At 36.0% G+C, this 20233-nt stretch overlaps 1 protein-coding gene and 1 long non-coding RNA gene across 2 annotated transcripts in view; both read right to left on the reverse strand.

The window, feature by feature from the left end:
- Positions 1-1202: 1202 nt before the first annotated feature.
- LOC107837531 (uncharacterized) lies at positions 1203-1993 on the reverse strand. The gene is made up of 2 exons (XR_001663550.1): positions 1554-1993; positions 1203-1388 (listed from the first exon to the last, which is right to left on the reverse strand). It is a non-coding gene; the product is annotated as an uncharacterized LOC107837531 (long non-coding RNA).
- A 3775-nt stretch (positions 1994-5768) lies between these two features.
- The window catches only part of LOC103145909 (titin-like), a 27283-nt gene continuing 12818 nt past the window's right edge, over positions 5769-20233 (reverse strand). Inside the window, exons 7-25 of the mRNA XM_007563563.2 lie at positions 17638-17748; positions 17536-17551; positions 17366-17448; positions 17126-17176; positions 16983-17042; positions 16834-16893; positions 16321-16397; positions 14153-14285; positions 11947-11979; positions 10967-11239; positions 10336-10605; positions 9581-9877; positions 9158-9421; positions 8362-8610; positions 8056-8181; positions 7708-7770; positions 7562-7621; positions 7135-7194; positions 5769-6896 (exon numbers count right to left, since the gene is read on the reverse strand). Coding sequence (XP_007563625.2) covers positions 6802-6896; positions 7135-7194; positions 7562-7621; positions 7708-7770; positions 8056-8181; positions 8362-8610; positions 9158-9421; positions 9581-9877; positions 10336-10605; positions 10967-11239; positions 11947-11979; positions 14153-14285; positions 16321-16397; positions 16834-16893; positions 16983-17042; positions 17126-17176; positions 17366-17448; positions 17536-17551; positions 17638-17748 — 2381 coding nt within the window. The 3' untranslated portion in view covers positions 5769-6801. The remainder of the gene's footprint in view (positions 6897-7134; positions 7195-7561; positions 7622-7707; positions 7771-8055; positions 8182-8361; positions 8611-9157; positions 9422-9580; positions 9878-10335; positions 10606-10966; positions 11240-11946; positions 11980-14152; positions 14286-16320; positions 16398-16833; positions 16894-16982; positions 17043-17125; positions 17177-17365; positions 17449-17535; positions 17552-17637; positions 17749-20233) is intronic.

Genomic DNA, 20233 nt, shown 5'->3' on the forward strand with positions numbered 1-20233 from the left:
AGGATTTTAGCATTAATACTGTCAACACCTTTTCACATTACAGCCACATTTTCAAATTTAATAAATATCAACATACTTGATACAGACAGACTGATGGCTTCACTCCACTGCGTTGAAGAATGCGAGTCGTCTCTTCTTCTACACTGACACATGTAGTCTCCACTGCTGGACTCAGAGACACTGAAAGTCCAGTCTTTACTATTTGTCCTGTGTATATTTGACCCATCTCTACTCCATTCACACGTCCACTCAGTGGTTTCTCCTCCCTGGACCTCACATGTCAGAGTGATCATCTCACCACTGAACATCTGAGGCCAGTTTGGTCGTCGAGTCACAACAACCTTGTTGGAAACTGTTTCCATCAGATATGAAGAGAAACATTAATTCACAAGAAAAATTGTTATTCAGTAGATTTAGTTTATGACTGTTTTCAGGAAGAAACTCACAAGTTATCTCTATGGTAACGTCATGGCTTCGATGGCTGTAGAATGAGGGATTTCCTCTCTCTCCATCACACATGTAGATTCCTCCTTGTCTCACAGTGATATTTCTGTTTTCTTTATTATTTGTGTTGATTTCAACTTCAGGTGAATTTTTGGTTCGTCTGAACCATTTGTATTTCCATCCAGCAGAGGGCTCCACTGAGCAGCTCAGTGTCACACTGCCCCCTACTGGTATGGTTGTTGGACCTGCTGTCAATGTGGCTCTGGGTTTATCTGCTGTTATGGAAACAAATATTAGCTGATTTTATATGAAAAACTTTAATTAAACAACTGTTGTAAAGAGTGATGCTTCTGTCAAATAAGTAGATATGTGAAAAAGCATTTTATTGTCATCTTTACCTATTATACATACGTAGTTAACTCTACATTTAAGCCACCCATATACTTGAGGTAAAGTAAGTAATATTTCCTTTTAGTTGTTGCTCTATTTGTAACTTATGACTGATTTTACTTTATTAAACCCAGTTATTTACATATGTGTCATATTTCAAACACTATTTTATCAACAAATAACGCTGCTTGAAATTATGAAATAAAATACAGTTAACAAATGCAAGGTTTTAAGGCTGACAGGCATATGACACTTTGTAGTTCTTTAAAATATTCATGTCTTACCTGAGACAATAACAGTGACAGCTTTACTGCACTTTGAGTGAGATGAGCTGCTCATCCTGTAACCACAGCACTGAAATTCACCACTGTAACCAGTATCCAGCTCTTGAACTCTGAAGTTTTTATGTGGCTGATGGGGGAAAAATTCTTCACCGTTCCTTCTTAACTGGTAATACCAGTCAGAGTCTTTTCCTTCATTCATGTCACAGATAAATGTAACAAACTCTCCGGCATAAAAAGTCGACCAGTTGGGCTCAATAGTCAGCACAGCATCTACAACAGAACCAACATTCAGCACGTTTCTCTTTTAGTTTGTAACAAAAACACATCAAGATAAAAATGAAAAGATAAACTCAGAATAACATCTGATATAAAAGATCAACTGGATTCTGCTCCTGAGAGGATAAATGATTAAAATAGATTAAAAGCTGAAGTTACCTTGAGTTTGTCCACAGCAGATTAATGTGTTCAGCACTGAAATAAAGGTTGAAAGTTCATCAGCAGAAATAATAAATTAAATTAAATCAAAAATCTTTGCCCCACATTCAGCTATGACTCTGTTTATGTGTTTAACAAATGCAACTATTATAAAGATATTGAGTATTTATTTGTTCTGATAAAAATAAGATCAAATGTTTTAGTTTATTGTTGTTTTGTCTGATGAGTTTAAACTTTATTTTATAAACTTCACACCCTGGCTGAAGACAGAACATCTGGAGACGTTCTGCACGGCTACAGAAACTTCACACTGGTAAAAAAGTGATCAAAATTTGTAATGAATAATTTGAGGCTCTTGTATCAGATCATGTTTCAGTTTTCATTTTTGTTATATAATATTTTTATTGCTCCACATTAGTTGTATGAGATAAAAAGTTCTGTGCTAAAGTCTGATTTTTACAAAAAGCAGCTTTTCAAAATTGTCTGCACAAAAATTTATGTATTAGTAATTTTTCCCTTTAGTAATGTAGCAGTAAACACATCATGAACAAATAGTTATAGTAAGTAAAGCTACAAAATTACAATGGAAGATAAAGTAGATATTACAGCAGACTAGATGTCAAAGATGGTGTTGTTCTAATGAGCATCATCCATCCAGATAAAGTGGATCTACTTACAGAGTGAGACCAGAACTCTGGGTGAGGTGTTCCCCATCCTGACCTCAACCTCAAACCAGCTGTTGCTCTGCTTTGCTCCAATAATCTTCCTTTCATAACATGCTGCCCCTGAAACGTCTCTAGAGAAATGGAGCCGTCTGAAACAGGATCAACGTTTTATCTGAGAATGAAGGACGATGTTTATTTTAAACACTGACATCACTGCACTGAGTTTCTGCTGTGATGTTTCCGCTCCAATGATGAGAAGTTGTGGTGAAAAAAGAACAGAACTGTGTTTTTTTTTTTTTTTTTTTTTTTTTACATTTTAGGATTCAGATGTAATTAAAGGAAAAAGATGTTACATCCTCTGATCTTTATCAGGTCATATTAGGTAAATTCCAGGTAAACAAGAGTCATTTACCAAAAGGCTTAATGAAAACAAATTAATTATATAAGTTTATTTTGCTTTTGCTTTTAGTGAAAAACATAAAAATAAAATTCACTTTGAATAATCTGTAAACAACATGATTGCAAGACATGAATAGTTTTAATGGTTAATCCACTACTTGGTTTGTGTTTTGTGCAAACTCTCTGGCAAACAAACCATAAAATCCCCTTTTTTATCTAAAAACAAGTGATGGGTGAGAAAGATCTCATCTACAACAGATATATAAAGTCTGTAGGTGTGAAAAAAACAGACATGAGATCAGACGCTGTGAAATAGTTTACGGTATAGTGGAGTTTAAATAGATCTAAAAAAATAATCTCTAAAAATGTACAGAGAGTGAAAAAAAGTTTCCGTGTGTTTTGTTTATCGTTGTTAGGTTGTGAGACAGGAAGAAGGATGGCAAGGATTATTTTCAGCAGAATTATCCTCTAAGAATAATATCAGTCAAACCTACACCATACACTGAACTTTAACTTGATCCTAACTTTAGCTTCATCTACAATATGTCATATCTTAATTTTTTAACTCGGCGTAAAGAAGCCGTTAGCAGCTCTGCTAACCCAGCATGTGTTGTAGCTGTAAGGTCGTGGAAAAGCATTTGGTTTTCTGACGGCATTTAATTCGTAGTTTTCTGCACTAAATATTTCACTTTAGTCCAGATCTTCCACCAAGAGACGAGGAGACATTACAGTGTCCTGCAGAAACTCTACAAATACAACTGCAAATGTGCTGAGCTTCATCTTCAGTGACGTCCTGATCAAGAAGTGTTGACAATAGAGACAGGAGTTCTCTTTAATGGTATAACAACTCAGCATCGCAGGCTGCACAGTGGCGCAGTTGGTAGAGCTGTTGCCTTGCAGCAAGAAGGATCTGGGTTTGATTCCTGGCCCCGCTCTTTCTGCATGGAGTTTCCATGTTCTCCCTGTGCATGCATGGGTTTTCTCCGGGTACTCCGGTTTCCTCCCACAGTCCAAAACCATGTCAGGTTAATTGGCCTCTCCAAATTGCCCCTAGGTGTGAGTGTGTGTGTGCATGGTTGTTTGTCTCCCTGCGGCAGACTGGCGACCTGTCCAGGGTGAACCCCGCCTCTCGCCCGGAACGTTAGCTGGAGATAGGCACCAGCACCCCTCCCGACTCCACTAAGGGACAAGGGTGTAAAGAAAATGGATGGATGGAACTCAGCATCGCCCTCTTGTGGCTTTTGAATACAGACTGCAGGCTGTTGAAGTCGGGCACTTTTTTTCCAGCTGTTTTAATTTAAATTTTACATTCATGTGATTAAAAAAGTGCCCCATTTATTCTAGTTTCAGAATAAATCATATGTGTTTCAAGGTTCTCTGAGGTTAATTTGAAGCAGCAGAATCCTGCAGACACACAAGTTTCTACCTGGCTGGATCACCGGACAACCAGCCCTTTTCTGGAACTCTGAAAAAAACAAACAAACAAACAAAAAAAAAACAAAAAACACTACTTTATAGCACCACCGGCTGGCTACTATCTGTAAGCACAAGTCACTGACAGAAGAAGTCTTGAGGGGTTATTTTATTTTATTGTCCCTTGTTCCTGAGTTACTCAATAAAAAAATAATTCTCAAGTTTTGTTTAAAAAAACTATATTTTTTTAATTTGATTAAAAATCACTTATTTTTGTCTTATGAAGTGAAAAAGTTTTTTGCAGAGCATAAACTTTTATTTGCGCATGTCAGAAATTTTTGGTTGAGAGCCTAAGTCTTTGGTTGTGATTCCCAAACTTTTGGTTTTGATGCTCCGTTTCTTTGGTTGAACTCACAGAGTTTTGATTGATGGAAATATGAACATCCTGGGCGGGGCGTAAAGACGAACTTTGTAAGACGTGTCCCTATTGGTTAGTGCTGACTAACATGGATGACTGACTCTCTCCCACCCAAGAACTCTGTCCCGAACTGCAGAGTTGTATGGCAAGCCGTTTTAACATAAATTCGGTTTTACCGCCCTTAAGTTCCAGATATCTCAAATTGTTTTGTGACTAGACGTTTTAGCGATTTAAGATATCTCTAATTATATTTCGACTAGACAAAATAACTATTTGAGATATCTCTAATTACATTCTGACTAGTTGAAATGACGTCAGACTTACCATTGAGTTGTATGGAGACTTCAACTCAAGATATCTAAAATGAATTACTGACTATCTGAAATACACATTTCAGATATCAACAATTAAATTATGATTAGCCATAAAGTAAATTCAAGATATCTCGATTTTGGTTTTGACAAGTCATAATTCTAATTACAGAAACCTCTAATGACTCTATAATTCAAGACATCTTAAATGTATTTTTGGATAGTAGATATGTAGTTTTAACTAGTGAAAACTAAATTAAAAATATTTTGAATTGTAATTTTGACTAGTCAAAATTAGTTTTAAGATATCTCGAAATAAATTCGAGATATCTTGAATTACACAGCATTTCTATTTAAGATATCTTAAATCGACATTCTGACTAGTCAGAATGACATTACTGATATCTTGAATAAGTACTCTGTCTAGTCAAAACGTCCCTGACTTACGTAGCAATTTGAGTTTAATAAAACAATGAAAAATAGAGAGAGAAAAAAAAAGGTTTGAAAATGCTCCACTTTCATGTTGAAAATGGTTTGACAATAGCAATTTTAGCTTTTCAAAGCTGTTTTTAAGTGCATTCGGTTCGTCAGAAATTAATAAACAGGAAATTCTTTGCAGATATCAAAAGCAGTCTTATAGTTTATTTAGTTTTGCTATCTCCGCATTTCCAACATTGCCGAGCTCTTTCTAATTTGTGGCATTTACTGACAATTTTGTGCAGGAAACATAAATTCAGACACATAAATTCGGTTTCGTCTGACTATCCGTAATTACATTCCATGCATTTTGATTAGACAAAACTACATTTTGACTATCCGGAATGGTAATTTAAGATGTCTGCATTTACATTCTGACTAGTAATAATTCAAGATATCTTCAATTACATTTTGACTAGTCAAAAATTCCTCTTAAGATATCTCGAATTACGTCACTGGATCTGTTATTTGACGGGACATATATACGTAATCACGATTTAAGATATCTTCAACACAATTATGACAAGTCAAAATTACAATTTTAGATATCTGAATTAAGAATGACGTGAAACCCCCTTTGTGGTGTCCAAACAGTTGCCTGCAGAATTTTATGTTTCCTGCACAAAACTGTCAGTAAAACATTTAGTCACAAAACAATTTGAGATATCTGGAATGTAAGGGCGGTAAAACCGAATTTATGTTAAAACGGCTTGCCATAGAACCACACGTCAAGCGACTGTACAAACAGATTATTTATTTACCAAGCACATAATGAGTGCTGTGGATGAGGAGAGGCAATGTAACTCTTAAATACATTTTTTTTCCAGATGCAAAATGAAAAAGAACAATCAGGAAGGGAAGGGGAAAGATGGCCTTTAATGTTTTTATTTTTTTAGTCAACGCATGCAGATGAAAAATTATTTCACACAAGTTAACAAGATACCGTTAGGCAAACAAAATACAAGAACAATCTGCCAGAATAAATCCAACCACATCAGTAAGTAATGAAACTTAACGAATATTGACATGAATGTAACTCATTGAAGTAAATGGTACTATAAACAACCAATGTTTTGACAGCAAATTCAAATGCAAGTTTTGGCAGTTGTGTAGTTATCTTAAATGGTAAAACAATAAACTCATTACAAATTATCATGCAACAACTCACCCATTTTAATATAGATAAATTAGTGTTACAAACTTGACAGTAAGAACGTATGTCCAATTAGCTGATTTGCTCATCTTAAAACATACACAGCGTGTTTATCATGCACAACATTGATTTAGACGTTAAAAAGAAGATTTTTAGTAAATAAAACAGTTGAGTTTTTTTGTTAAAACATTATTCAGTCCCAAGTGAATTTTTCCAATTATCGAAGGATCCCACGCAGATGCTACGAGCTTTAAAATATGTTTTTCCATGTTCAAAAACTGCTTCTTTTACAAACTTGCAATTGAAAAGTATATAAAGGTAAGATGACCTGAGCATGTTTAATCCAAATTTTGACTCGTGTAATGAATCAAACAGATTGCATTGAGTTTAATAGATTGTAAATTTATTCAGCTCACCCTACATCCTGCCTGGTAGCACTGTTATCCATGATGGGTACTGATTTGATTACAGAATAAATTACATCTGAGGCTGGAGGACTCAACTCTCCTGTAAAGAGAAAGACTTATTGAAAACACAATACGAAGTCTAATCTTGTATAAACAATAAAAAGTAGGTAAACTTGGCAAATAAATCTTCCATTATTCAAATCATCAGTGAGATTAATAATCCCTTTTCCCATGATCTGGAAATCTTACAACAATATTCTTTAAATGCACGTAAAATATTTTAATATATGTAAACAGAGAGAAACATTAAAAAACTGAAGATGACGTGCAGGTTTTACCTTTCCTCTTTTTCTTGGCTTTGTTCTGCTGGTTGATGTCATCATATACCAGAATCAAATCTGAAACAGAAAACCCATTCAATCATCTGACATGTCTGGATTAAATACCAATAATTACCATGTTGATAAGTGATAGGAAATTAATAGGGATGCAGATTTTTGTTGGGGACTGTGGGGGAAAAAAAGCATGTATACACCACTGCAACATGCAAACTGCATGCAGAAAAGCCTCAGACTGTAATTTAATCCGGGCCGTCTTGCTGGGATGCAACAGTGTAAACACATACGAATTAAATAATCTCTAAAACTCCTAAACTGTGAGTCTCATCTGTCATTTTCCTTTAGTTCTAATCCAAGAATCTGATAATCTAAGCAGTGTGACATCATGAGACATATTTCACAAATCGACGGAAGCAGCCGACTGTACCTGCAGCTCCTCTTTTCACTTCAGAGTAAACGGCGCCCTCTTCTGTTTTCGGAGGCCTTCCTGCTCCAATAAACAAAAAATAAACAAAACAAGAAGGTGGCGATAGGATGTAAGTAATTATGTTGCACATTGTGTTTAGAACTCACTCTTCTTTTCAACGTTTTTCACTTCAATCTGAGCGTAGGTAACTTCTCTGGACTCCTCAGGGGCTGGAATATTTAAACGTTTTTAGATCAGTTTCCTAGATAAATGAATAACTTAATTTGGAATTCTGAAAAAAAAAATCATATTTGACATTGTCATAAACTAGATTTAAGTTCTGCTGTGAAAGAACAGAGTTGCATTTGTTCGTTTCATTCTGGTTAACTCCATAATTTATGGTGGAGCTCAACAAGATGAAAATACTATAAAGTGAATACAAATGACTATTTCTAAAAATAAAAAAAGCATAAAAACAAGTTGGATGAATGAATGTGAGGAGAAAAAGGTCTCACCTTTGGAGCGTATGTAATAAGACAAAAACAACAGGAGAATAATGAGAAGGATTCCACTAAATGGTCCAACGATCAGCAGCACATTGGACGAAGAGCTGAGAGGAGCGGGAAGGTTTACAAGAAACACTGAATTGTGAGAAAAGAAAGAAATGTTATCCAACTGTAGGTTTTACAGCAATTGTCAGAAAAAACATGCAAAAATCTACAGCGCATTAACACAAACATCCTCAATGTTCACCTTGTTCCTCTCTAACATTTAAAAGCTTTTAATGAATAAAATCCATCAAATATTTTCCTCCTCCTCACCTCTAACAGACATCCAGCTCCTTGGTGAATCTTTTCCTGAATGTTGACATTTGTAGAAACCTTCATCTGACTTTGACACTGCAGAGATCTTCAGCTCCCCTCTGCTGCCATGGTTGAGGAGTTTATCATTGTGATAGAAAAACACATTGGAGAGCAGTTGTTGTTCTTTATCTCTGCAGCTCAGAGTAACAGGATCTCCTTCAGTCACAGGATGAACAGGACTCAGCAGGAGAGGAGCAGAATCATCATCTGTTAAAAAAAAAAAAAAGTAAGGGATTTTGACTTTTTCTTTAACATTACAAATTAAATGAATATGGGGAAGCAATAAAAAAGGAAATTATGACATTACCTTTTTTTTTTTTACAATTCTAAACCTAAGACCTGCTACTTTAAATGTTTCTGTAGGTTTAGTGATTAATTATTTTTAGCTTTTTAAACATAACAGCTGTTTACATACAAAGCATTAAATCAAACTAAACTTTCTCTCCTTAAATCAGTTAGAAATACTAAAAACTAACCATTTGCCATAGTAATTCAGAAACATACATATATGTTCTTAACACTAGGTGGCAGTGCAGTATTCACTGTAATGACATGACAAATAACAATGGGCACTTTAGCAGCAAAGATTCGCCAAGGAGCTGGACGTCTGTTAGAGGTGAAGAGGATTCAAATATTTGATTCATTTTATTCAGTAAAAGCTTTTAAATAAGCTCATACGCTCAGTGTCATACATTATTTACACTGAAATAGCTTTAAAAAATAATAATTAAAAATAAAACAAATAATAACATACTCTGTAAAGTGATGTTTACTGCATTGCTGAATTCTCCCAAACCAGACTCACACCAGAATATTCCACCATCAGACCAGTTACTGATTATGGATTGTTTTCTTGTTCCCCAGTTGGATGAGTTCAGAAATGAAGGCTGGCCCGTTTCTGAAACCCTCATCAGCCTCCAGTCAGCAGAGTTTCCTTCACAGTGGAAAGAGACCGAATCAGAGCTGAAGTGTTGAACTCTGTCAGGATTCACTTTGAGAGAGGATCCAGGATGAAACTCTGACAAAAGAAAAAATACAAAAAACACAGTGAGATTTTAAAAATACATCTGAGTCTCATTATAGGATCCTTCTTAATTTAGAGCTAATAAGAACTTTAACTGTAAACCTTAAGCTGTGCCTTCATTCGACTGATGAGAAAGACGGGGAAAAAACTGACCTGCAGACCACACAAATTTCGGTTTGCTTTTCACAGCTTGTTCCCCTCGTCCTGCTTCACAGACGTATCCTGTAGTATTTGTCTGTCCATGAATATTATAGGAATTCTCTTTAGTCCCATTGATGCTACCAGGCAGCAGCTCATAGCTGTAGGAGCTGCTTGATGGATCAGGAACAGCTTTATACCAGAAGAACCTCCATCTGGCAGACGGTTCTTCAACATCACAGCTCAGAGTCACTGAGGCTCCAGGACTCAGCCATGATGGAGACACAGAGAGGACAGGGACAAGTTCATCTGCTGAAAGAGATTTCAATGAAATCAGTAGGTTCTTTGTTTACATTTTTTATTGCTCATTTCTTTCTTAACTTTGTTGCTGGTTTCTTACTAAAACACATTTGGAGTAATTTTTAACTGCTTATACTAGTTAATTTAATAACACACAAACTGACTCACTGTTATAAAGCTATAGCGTGTTGAACAGAAGTTAATCATTCAAAAAAGGATATTCTCTTATCAAAAAAAAACAAACAAACAAAAAAAGCATACTAGTCCATTTATGTACCACAACCTCTCTGCTGGAGGCAGACTGAACCCCAAACCTGAGGATGCTGTCCACCGTTTTTGCTATCACAATGTTATTTAAAGTCTTATGCAAAACGTTTTAAATGTATATTTATTAATACATTCTCATTGTTAAGAAAAAGTAGACCACATTACTGCGAAATCATTTTAACAAATGAAACGGGCCAACTTACATACAGTTAATGAGAAAGCATCGCTCCACTCTGTAGAGGAAAACCTGTCTCTTCTTCCTCTGCAGCTGTACGCTCCGCTGTCAGACTGTTTGGCTCCGGAGATCCTGTATTCACCTGAAGATGCTGTTTTCTCATGCGTCTTGTTTTTTCTCCATTCGTAGGTCCAGTTAATTTGTCCACCTCCCTGGATTTCACATCTGATAGTGACCGTCTCTCCTCCGTAAATCCGAGGCCACTTGTGGTCAGAGGTCACAGTGGCATTAAAAGAAACTGAGATACAAAAATATATGATTAGAAAATATAAGTGAAGATATTGTTACATATCAACGTAAAACAAGAATCAATGCGATGACAAAGAGTTATTTGATCAGGGAAGTTCTGATTGTCAAACATGAAACATTCCCAGAATGAAAAGCTTATGTGCAACAACATTCCTAATATTTAAGTAAAATATACATTTCTTAAATAAAACATATGATTTTTATGATTATTTTGGCCCAGGATTGTATCACACACTATCAGAGGTGTGTGTGATGTTCAAATAATCAAAATGATAATTTAATAAGAATTTAACATTCATTTTGGTTCACAAAGCTTTAGAAAACTGTTAGTTACAAACAACCAAACTTACGGGTTTCCTCAATAGTGACCATGTTGCTGTAATTTGTGTATGAAACTGAACCTCCTTTTCCTTCATTTCCTCCTCTGCAGCTGTACAGACCTCCTTTTGAGAGTTTGATGACTTTGTTTGCTTTATAGTTCCTCATATCCTGACCTTCAGACGACTCGGAATCATGTCTGTACCAGTGAATAACGAAGTGACCTGGATTATCCACAGTGCAGGTCAGAGTTACACTGCCCCCTGCTGGTAGAATAGTTTTATCTGCCGCCAGTTTAATTGTCCCTGGTGTTAGAGGAAAAACAAAGATTCATCAGTCATTGACAGATACTCAAATATTTGATCTACTTATATGCTGCGATTTTTAGAATAATCAGTCTAACGTGTTTCTGATGCCAACACCAAAAATGAAATGGAACAAAAGTTTTACTAATAAGTGTTTTAAGGAATGTGCTCTTAATATACAGTAAGCCAGTGCAAATGCAGTTCAGATTAATTAAAACTAATATTTAACAAATTATCCTTGTTTAAAGTTTTTTAAATGGCCGTGTTTATAGGAAACAAAGTTCATTCAAATCAGTTTATTCATATTTAGCCAGTTCACAACAAACGCCATCTCGAGGGACCTTGAAAATTAACAGGTGAGGCTGTGGTGGCAAACAAAAATATCTTAAGGAAGTGAGATTATTTGCACAATGGAACAGAGCATTCTCACTGGCTGTGCTGTTGGGTGATGAATCGTTGTCTTCGCACCTTTTCATGCGAGACGTTCTGCTTTCAGGATAATTGATATGTAAAAATGTTCATTTATTATTTCTATTAAAATATGTTGTTGCTAAAAAAAAAATATATGTTACTTTGCATAAGCGAGATGTTGCTCTGAGCAACATGAAGACAACTACTCCATGATTAAAAATGACAACGATACCATAGCCAACTGAATGCCGAACATAAATCACATTTAACAGTTAAAAAGAAGAGAAGGATCTCACCTTCAGGATGTCCATAGGAAAACATGCTGAAAACTGTAATAAAGATTTACACATAATTTATAAGTAAACAAGCAATTAAGATGAAATTTCAAAAGTTTTCATTCTTTGGTCTCTTAACATTTTTTTTTCAAGTTCTTTCTTGTATTCAGTTCTATTCATCTTTGAAATCCATTCAGATCACCCATACTGTTTATCTGGTCCTGAAGAAACAGCATTACTACGGCCCCCACTGTGAGGATGGTGCATTCAGGGGGATGTAGAAAGTCAGTCATCTACCATACTGTGCTTGTTATGCATGACAAGTTTGGGTTCAGCGCTGCCTATATGCAGGTAAACACATAATTGGTTCACAAGTTATGCATCTTCCTCACTGCTACTTCTTAGCAGACCTGAAAGTCAGGTAATCAGTATATTTATGTACAAGATGTCCAAAAAACAAAAGACATTAAAACATGTACATGCTGCCAGAAACACCTGGAAGGAAACACAAAACCAAATCAGAGCACTAAAAACAAGACTTTTATCTGAAAAGTGGCTCCAAACTTTGTCGTAGCTTGAAGCTCTGAATGGAGGTCTGCTATCGGCTGCTTGGAAACTCACCTCACAAACAAACCAGGTGGGTTTTCTATGCAAGTCTAAGCACATCTACTCACCCTTTGTTTGAAGAGGAACATTAAGGAGAACATGAAAATAGATTAAGCTATTTTGAATAAAAGGTGAAGAAAACATTTCTAGCCAGCCGTTAGCTAGCTAGTTGGCAATAGAAGCTAAATGAAGAACAATGGCAAAGTTATTGTGATATTTCTCTTCTAGGCTTACATGAAGTCAAACCAGTGGCTGGCAACTAGTAGAAAATGACAGAGCTGCATATCGCACACGAGAAAATGCCACGTTGCCATGAATTCAACACAGACGATTGGACTGATTGAAGTGGGACCCAATAGAGTTGAAAAGCCTGTAACGGCCAGACCTTTGAAACCTTTCAAGCATGTAAGCAGTGGTGGCTCTTGCAGCCCCTTCCTTCTGCTGCCCCTTTACCAAATAAAAAGCCAAAAATGATCTGAATTTTGTTTTTTGCAGCAGAAAACCATAAAAGTAGGTATCCCAGTCTCTCAGCACTCAGCAGATACATTTACTCCACTGCATATGTTTACAAGCAGCAGCAAAAAAATGTCAGGTCACAACTGATAGAGAAGGCATATTTTATTATTTTCTAGTCGCTTTTTAATGCCCCCCTGGGCAACTGCCCATGCAGCCCTTATCAAAAACTGTCACTGCATCTACAAAAACGTTGAGCGAAACACCAAATGATCTGCATGGAGGTGTGAGACGCTGTTAAAATATAACTTTTGTTACATATCAATAAAACACAACCAGCCACCAACCATGATGATCTCTGCAGCATATGAACACAGATTGATTCCCGTATATATGTATATATAGTTTTTTTAGCAGTTCACACTTCTGCAGAACATTATATCTATATCACGCTATATCTGGTGATGATGCAGACGGGGACTATAAAAAAACTGAGTCAGTGGTTTAAGAATGATTGAAGAATTTAAATTTAGATGACTTCCTCAATTCATGTCATGATTTTTTTTATTATTATTTTAATCCCTCAACTTCAGCTAAGAAAATGCAAAAGCACCACCTATTTGGCCATAAATCCATTTGCACCATTGTTCATAAATATAAAGCCACCTGGAAGCTTGATAAAAACACTTCTATGACAGAATGGATCCACTTAAGACACGCAGGGAAGCACTTCTAATCCTTCTCTGTTTATGACTCGGTCCAAGTAATTAAAACAAGCAAACCCACTTCCACATCATCAGGGTTGTTTAGCCGTTCTTTCAAATATTTCTTTGAAAAATGTCAAACCCCTTTATCTCAGTTTTCTTCCACGTCCAAAGTACATACCGTGTTAATCTGTCACGTGAAATACAAATACAACACAGAGCAATTGATAATTTGTATTACAATTTTATTCTATATTTCAAAAACTAAGCTTAAATAAATAAACAAATAGCTTTCTCTTGCCTTCTAACTCAACAACATGACTAATGATTAAACTAAACTGCTGGGGAAAATAATAAACATATTAAATAAAAACTGTTTAAAAAACTAAACACACCTATGATGCAATGCACCTTCTTCTACAGGTAAGACATTCTGAATTGTTGCACAATATCTCAGTACTTACAGAGGAAGCCCATCCAGAGCAGATCGTGCTGCATCCTCACAGCCAGACTTACTGCACAGCTAATGATTAATGCTTCTGCTTTTCTGTAGATATAATGTTGACCGAAAAAGGAGTTCCATCCGATGCAGAGATGCGGCCATCATGTTTCACACATCAATGCTAAATATATAATGTCTGTGGTTCACCCTCGCGTCTGTGGCTGCGTTTCCCATAGCAGTTTTTAGACATAGGAACAATTTCTGCAAAGCATCAGAAACTAAGCTTGTTGAATCTCTAAAGCTCTGACTGATATAATAAAAAAAATCCCAAATGAATATAGTGCAATAATTGTTTCAAAATGAACTATGCTTTTATTTTGTGCATGAAATATTGGATCCCTTTAATGGCCAAGCTATTAAAATGTTCAAGGATTGTTTGTTTTGGGGACTAGAAACCAGACTTTTGTTCTCGGTTTTAAAGCTTAGTTCCTCAAATTCACATTTATTTTTATGCTTACTTTTCAGTCAGAACACTAAAGTTAAAGGCCTGCTGTAACCTCAGCATATTGAAGATGTGGTGGGGGCAGTGGCAGTGTGGTTTCATCTCTTATAACAGGAAATCAACTTGAACATGTGACTAAAGTGTATATTTTTCCAGAGCAGTCATTTGGAAACACATATTTATACTGACTAAAGTTTAAAAAGAAACGTGTCGTCAAGTAAAATCTTACTGATCTCAGTTACTTAACATAAGTAATTATGCAATAAAAAAAATAGCCAACTCGACTGTTTAACATTTCCACATTTGATTAGGAAACAAAAAGAGACTCGTGGTTCTTTCCTAGTTTGATATCTGCAGAGTCCCAAGCAATAACATTTACCAACAGACCTGCAATCCTGCAACTAGTTTATAAAAAGACAAGTACATTTTTTTTTGTTTTTCTATACTACTTGCTATATGACCATTTTTTTCCTAATACTTTGAGGATTTCCGAGCACTTTCTTCAAACTTTGCTAAACTTGCACATTAGAGTAGTTGCCCAAGTCCTAAAATGAAGTTAATTTGTCACTGTTTTTTTTTTTATTCTAATGGCCTTTATTTGAAAGTGCTAGGACAGGAAAGTTGGTAAATGGAGAGAGGTAGGACATGCAGCAAAGGTCACCAGGCCAGGAATCGAACCTGCGACGGCCTCGTCAAGGACTAAGGCCTCCTTATGTAGGGTGCGCTTAACCCCTACACCACTACATCATCCTCCTTGTCACTGTTTTTATACGATCTGGTGTCCAGTTTGTCAGCAGTGAAACCACGGAGCTTAAATAAGGAGGAAAATATTGAACAGAAAAAAAATGCAAGAAAAAACAGATTTTGCTTTGACTTTTTATGTGATCTTGATCTCATCATGTATGTTCGAGATGACATGTTTCAAACATTTGGTCACGAAAGGCATGAATACATAAACAAGCACACAATCAGCTTAATCTTTTCCATTCGCTCATTTTCACACCTCGACCTCTGAGCCTTGAGGTCGAGGCGGCCGCCACGGCTTGTGGTAGATAAACAGGTTAGTTTCTCTATGAGCAATCGTGATGAGAACAGTCGAGTATCTCACGGAACATGAAAAGCATGTCATTTATTCATCCAGAACTTTAATGATAAAAATACTCATCGCGCTCATTTACCACTAATCACATTTGCTTGAAATTCCAGAAAACCACTTTGAGAAGCAGATGGAAATGCACCAAATTTACACATTTACCTAATTCATACAGTTAAAAAGCCGTTCTTCCATATACAAAAAAAAAACTTTTGAATTTAAAGGAAAAATAAATACTTTTTACATATCCCCGCCTTTACCATTGTACTGTTAAGAAACTAAAAAAATAATGCTAGTAATTTTAATTAACTCAAAACAAGAAAAGTTTTGTGTGATTTAATCTCAGAATGAGAAAAAGGAATCATTTATTTTTACAGCATGTGTAACTAATATAACAAAATAAAGTAAAGCAGAATAAGAAGAGTTGCCAGTATAATAAATGACCGCGAATGTTGAGAGGGATTATTTTAAACACATACAAAGCAACAGCTAAAATCAGTTTTATGAAAGGTTAATATTTGGTTTGTTACAATCGATCCTACAAAACCTGCATGAGTTAGAAGCTGTAGACTGAGCTATCAAAGCAGGCAGCCTACATGGTGTTACTGTTCTCTGGTCCAGAGTTGATTTCAGAGTAAACAGCCTCTTCTTTTGCTCCAGGGCTCCCCCTACCTGTGAAAGGACAACAACTTCAATGTACTTAATACACATCCATCCATCCATTTTCTTTCACCCTTGTCCCTCAGTGGGGTCGGGAGGGGTGCTGGTGCCTATCTCCAGCTAACGTTCCGGGCGAGAGGCAGGGTAATAATACACAATTTATTTATTTTTTTACTCGCTTTAAACTTTAAGTTCCTACAATTAATTTTCGTGTAAATTCTTAAATCTATGTACAAATAAGTGAGAAGCAAAAATTCACTTTTGGTTTATTTTATTTTTGAATATTTTATCACATGTCTAAATATTTATATTTTTACATACATGAGGATGGCTTACAATGTGTAAAAAATTAAAGCATTTCTATTTTGTCAAAAAAAAGCTTTGTTTTTGTCCAACATTGGTTGATAGCAATGAAAAGTACCATATTGTTAGTTGGACTTCACTGTACCTTCCATTCCAGGATCCAGACAAGAGTAAACAGCGCCCTCTGCTGGTTCATTTGGGGTACCTGTTCAAATAAACACGTCACAATTTAAAAAAAAAAAAGTGATCAAAACAAGGCAGATTTTTTTTCTTTAAGTTGTATTTGTGACTTACTCTCTTTCCCAAAGTTTTTCAGTTCAATCAGAGAGTAGGTTACGTCCCTGGGTTTGAATCCTGAAACATTTCAGGATTTTCCAGATCAGTTCCTTGCATTTGAACGTGTATCAGTTAAATATGGTGGAAAAGGTGTACTTTACCATTTCCACTGGGCTCTGAGAAGTTGACCGACTCGTAGATATGATCGTCACCTACAGTGCAGGAAAAAACGTGAATATTTTATGAACACAAACACTGTAATCTCTCCATTCTGTTTATTTCAGTAAGGATATTGTAAAGCGTTCCTTACTGTATATGGAAAACGCAATCTTATTGATACAAATGATAACATAATTAAAAATGTCTGCAGTATTAAGGACAAACACTGTTTAATTTCTGACCATGCAGAGGAGAGCTGCTGTCATCAGTTTCATTCTTGTTGAATCCATCATTTACTCTGAATCTGCTTTTTAGCAGCTTCCACCTAAAACAGTGTTGATGGTGTGAATTATTTTCACAGAAATGTAGTAATTTTAGATATTTTTAATGTGCAGTGATGTGCTTTACTGACCCAGGCCAGCGTAAATCTGTGAAAAACAAATATTATTTTAATACTTCATTGTTCAAATCCTCCTACTGCTTTTTATTATACCTTCACAATTACCAATCTCACCTTTGGACCGCCTGTAGTACCACAGTAACACCAGAAGAAGAACCAGGAGGATTCCACTGACAGGTCCGACGATCATAAGGACAGGAGATGAAGAGCTGCCAGGAGTGAACACTGTTACCGGAAAGAAGAACAGTGTCATGTACATTTTGTTTCATGAAATATAATTTACTTCTTATTCAGTTATGAAAAAATATAGAGTATACATGTAAAAACTAAAATGTAAACTAAAATAAAACTAAACAAAAAATGTCAACAGAAGAAACATTTTGTCAGCCAGCTGAGCAGAATCCCCACCTACAACCGTCCTACTGACTGATGCGTATCCATAGCAACTCCTAAACCTGGACGTCCTCCATGTTCCACCTACGTTCCTTTGAACACACATTACGCTGTTTAAATATGATCATGGAAATGTTAGCAAAAACATAGACTTGTCTTGAATACCATTATCAATGTTAGGTCTAATTAACGTAATATTTCTAACACCCAGATATTTATCTTAAGGGAAAAAATAGTATTTTCTTTAGAAACAAAACAAAATATTTTCCCTACTTCATATTTGCAAATTGTGTCTGTTTGTGGGAAGTATTATCCTAAGTACAACCATTTTTAAAAAAAAAAAAGTTTTATTAGGTTTTCATCTTGTGTGCAGTCTTTAGTCAAAATCTGTTTGTTTAGTGTAGCCACTGTTTCATTTACACCACATCAACAACACATTCACTTCATAGAAAACAATGAAAAAACATCTTGAAAGCATTATCACATATTAGCTTTTTCACTGCAAACTTCTTGACATTCTTCTTCAAAGTAATATATTACTGAAAATATGTAGAATCTCCAGCTATTTATATCATTTCCACATAAATCTTTTCAATTGAGAATAAAATGCACAGGCACAGTTAAAATCAAACAGGAGGGGCCAGCGTGATAATGCATTTTCAATGAGTGTCACATCTGTTTGCGATGAGGCTAACATTGAATTCCCATTATTAGACAACAGCAGAGAAAAATAAAACATTGGTACCTTATCACTTGAATGGAATATAATCAGAATATTTCTACTGTGTTTTGTATTTGCAGATCTCATCTCAGCAACAAGGCAGTTCTAACGGTTTTGAACTGATGGAAGATGCTCTGCTGGTCTTTGGGCTCCGACCAGCTGCCTGGTTTTGGTAAAACAAAATCCTGACTCACCAGACACTGAGATCTTTTCACTCCACCTTGTCACAGAATACCAGTCGTCTCTGTTTCTACACTGACACATGTACTCTTCAGTGCTGGACTCAGAAACCGTCACATTCAGGTCTTTGTAATTGCCCACTTTTACAGTTGTTCCATCTCTCTTCCATTCACACGTCCACTCAGTGGTTTCTCCTCCCTGGACCTCACATGTCAGAGTGATCGTCTCACCACTGACCATCTGAGGCCACACTGAAAAAAGTGATTTTGGAGAGTGGTAATTATGATCTAAAAAATCATATAAAATGTAATAGATTTTTTTTTTTTCAATTAGCTAAGGAATTATAAAATAATGGGTAAATTATACATATGCTACCCATTCGTTAACAGTAAAAACCTGTTACATAGGAAAATAGGGTAAAATATACCCCCGAATCTTGAGTCCGGTGCACGCGTCCTGATCCACACTCCGTACCAGTAGGTGGCGGTAATGCACAACATTAAGTTGCTTGCCAACCGCCATTAAATCAAAAAGAAGAAGAAGTCCGTTTTTGAATGAGCGGGACAGGGAACTCTGGATCCTCACTCCATACCAGTAAGTGGCGGTAATGCTACTAGTAAGTTTGTTGCCAACCGCCAATAAACACAACAAGAAGAAGAAGAAGAAGAAGAAGAACTCTGGATCCTCTCTGCCATCGAACCGTGAGCTGAAGGTAAGCTATGTGTGAATAATAGCGCGAAGGCAAATTGTAATATTTGAAATGATGAGATATTTCACTTCACTTATATTCAATATGCATCTGTGTAACATGCCATTACTTGAAATCAAAGTTTGAATCTGACCCTGGCGTCACCATGACCGTTAACTGTCTGGACAACTAAGTTGCAATGAAATGTGTTCGCGGTGTGCTTTTTACAACATTAGCTAGCATGCATGACTGTGTCTGACCGCTGGTTTTAAGGTTAGAAACTAGTCAACTCCAGCTTTATTGATATACGTGAATTAAAAGTGAAATAATTTGTAAAGAATTGCTTTGTTGTGAACAAAGTTGAGCTCCTTACCAACTTAAACTACCCTTTTTTTTAAGCAGTTCGGTCTTACTGTATGTAATTCTCTCCCCACTCTCCACTAACAGTCTTTTCACTAAATTGTATCTCCCTACAGACACAGAGCATTGAGGAAAAAAAAGGGATGCAGTTGTCTGCTGCCTCATTAACTACCTTGGTGAAAGACAAGAAGATATTTTCCATGACTGCCAGGTATGTCATTGATAACAGATGATTGATTAACTCAAGGGATCCTCTCCACTCCTTTCCCCTCTCTCCCCTTTTCCTTTTATCTTCTAATCACTCCCCTTTGGTCTCCTTTAGATAAGTTGAAATGTATTGAAACAGCATCTTCAATTAAATTAATAAT

Source organism: Poecilia formosa, unplaced genomic scaffold (genome assembly GCF_000485575.1).
Source record: "Poecilia formosa unplaced genomic scaffold, Poecilia_formosa-5.1.2 Scaffold149, whole genome shotgun sequence".
NCBI classification, from domain to species: domain Eukaryota; kingdom Metazoa; phylum Chordata; class Actinopteri; order Cyprinodontiformes; family Poeciliidae; genus Poecilia; species Poecilia formosa.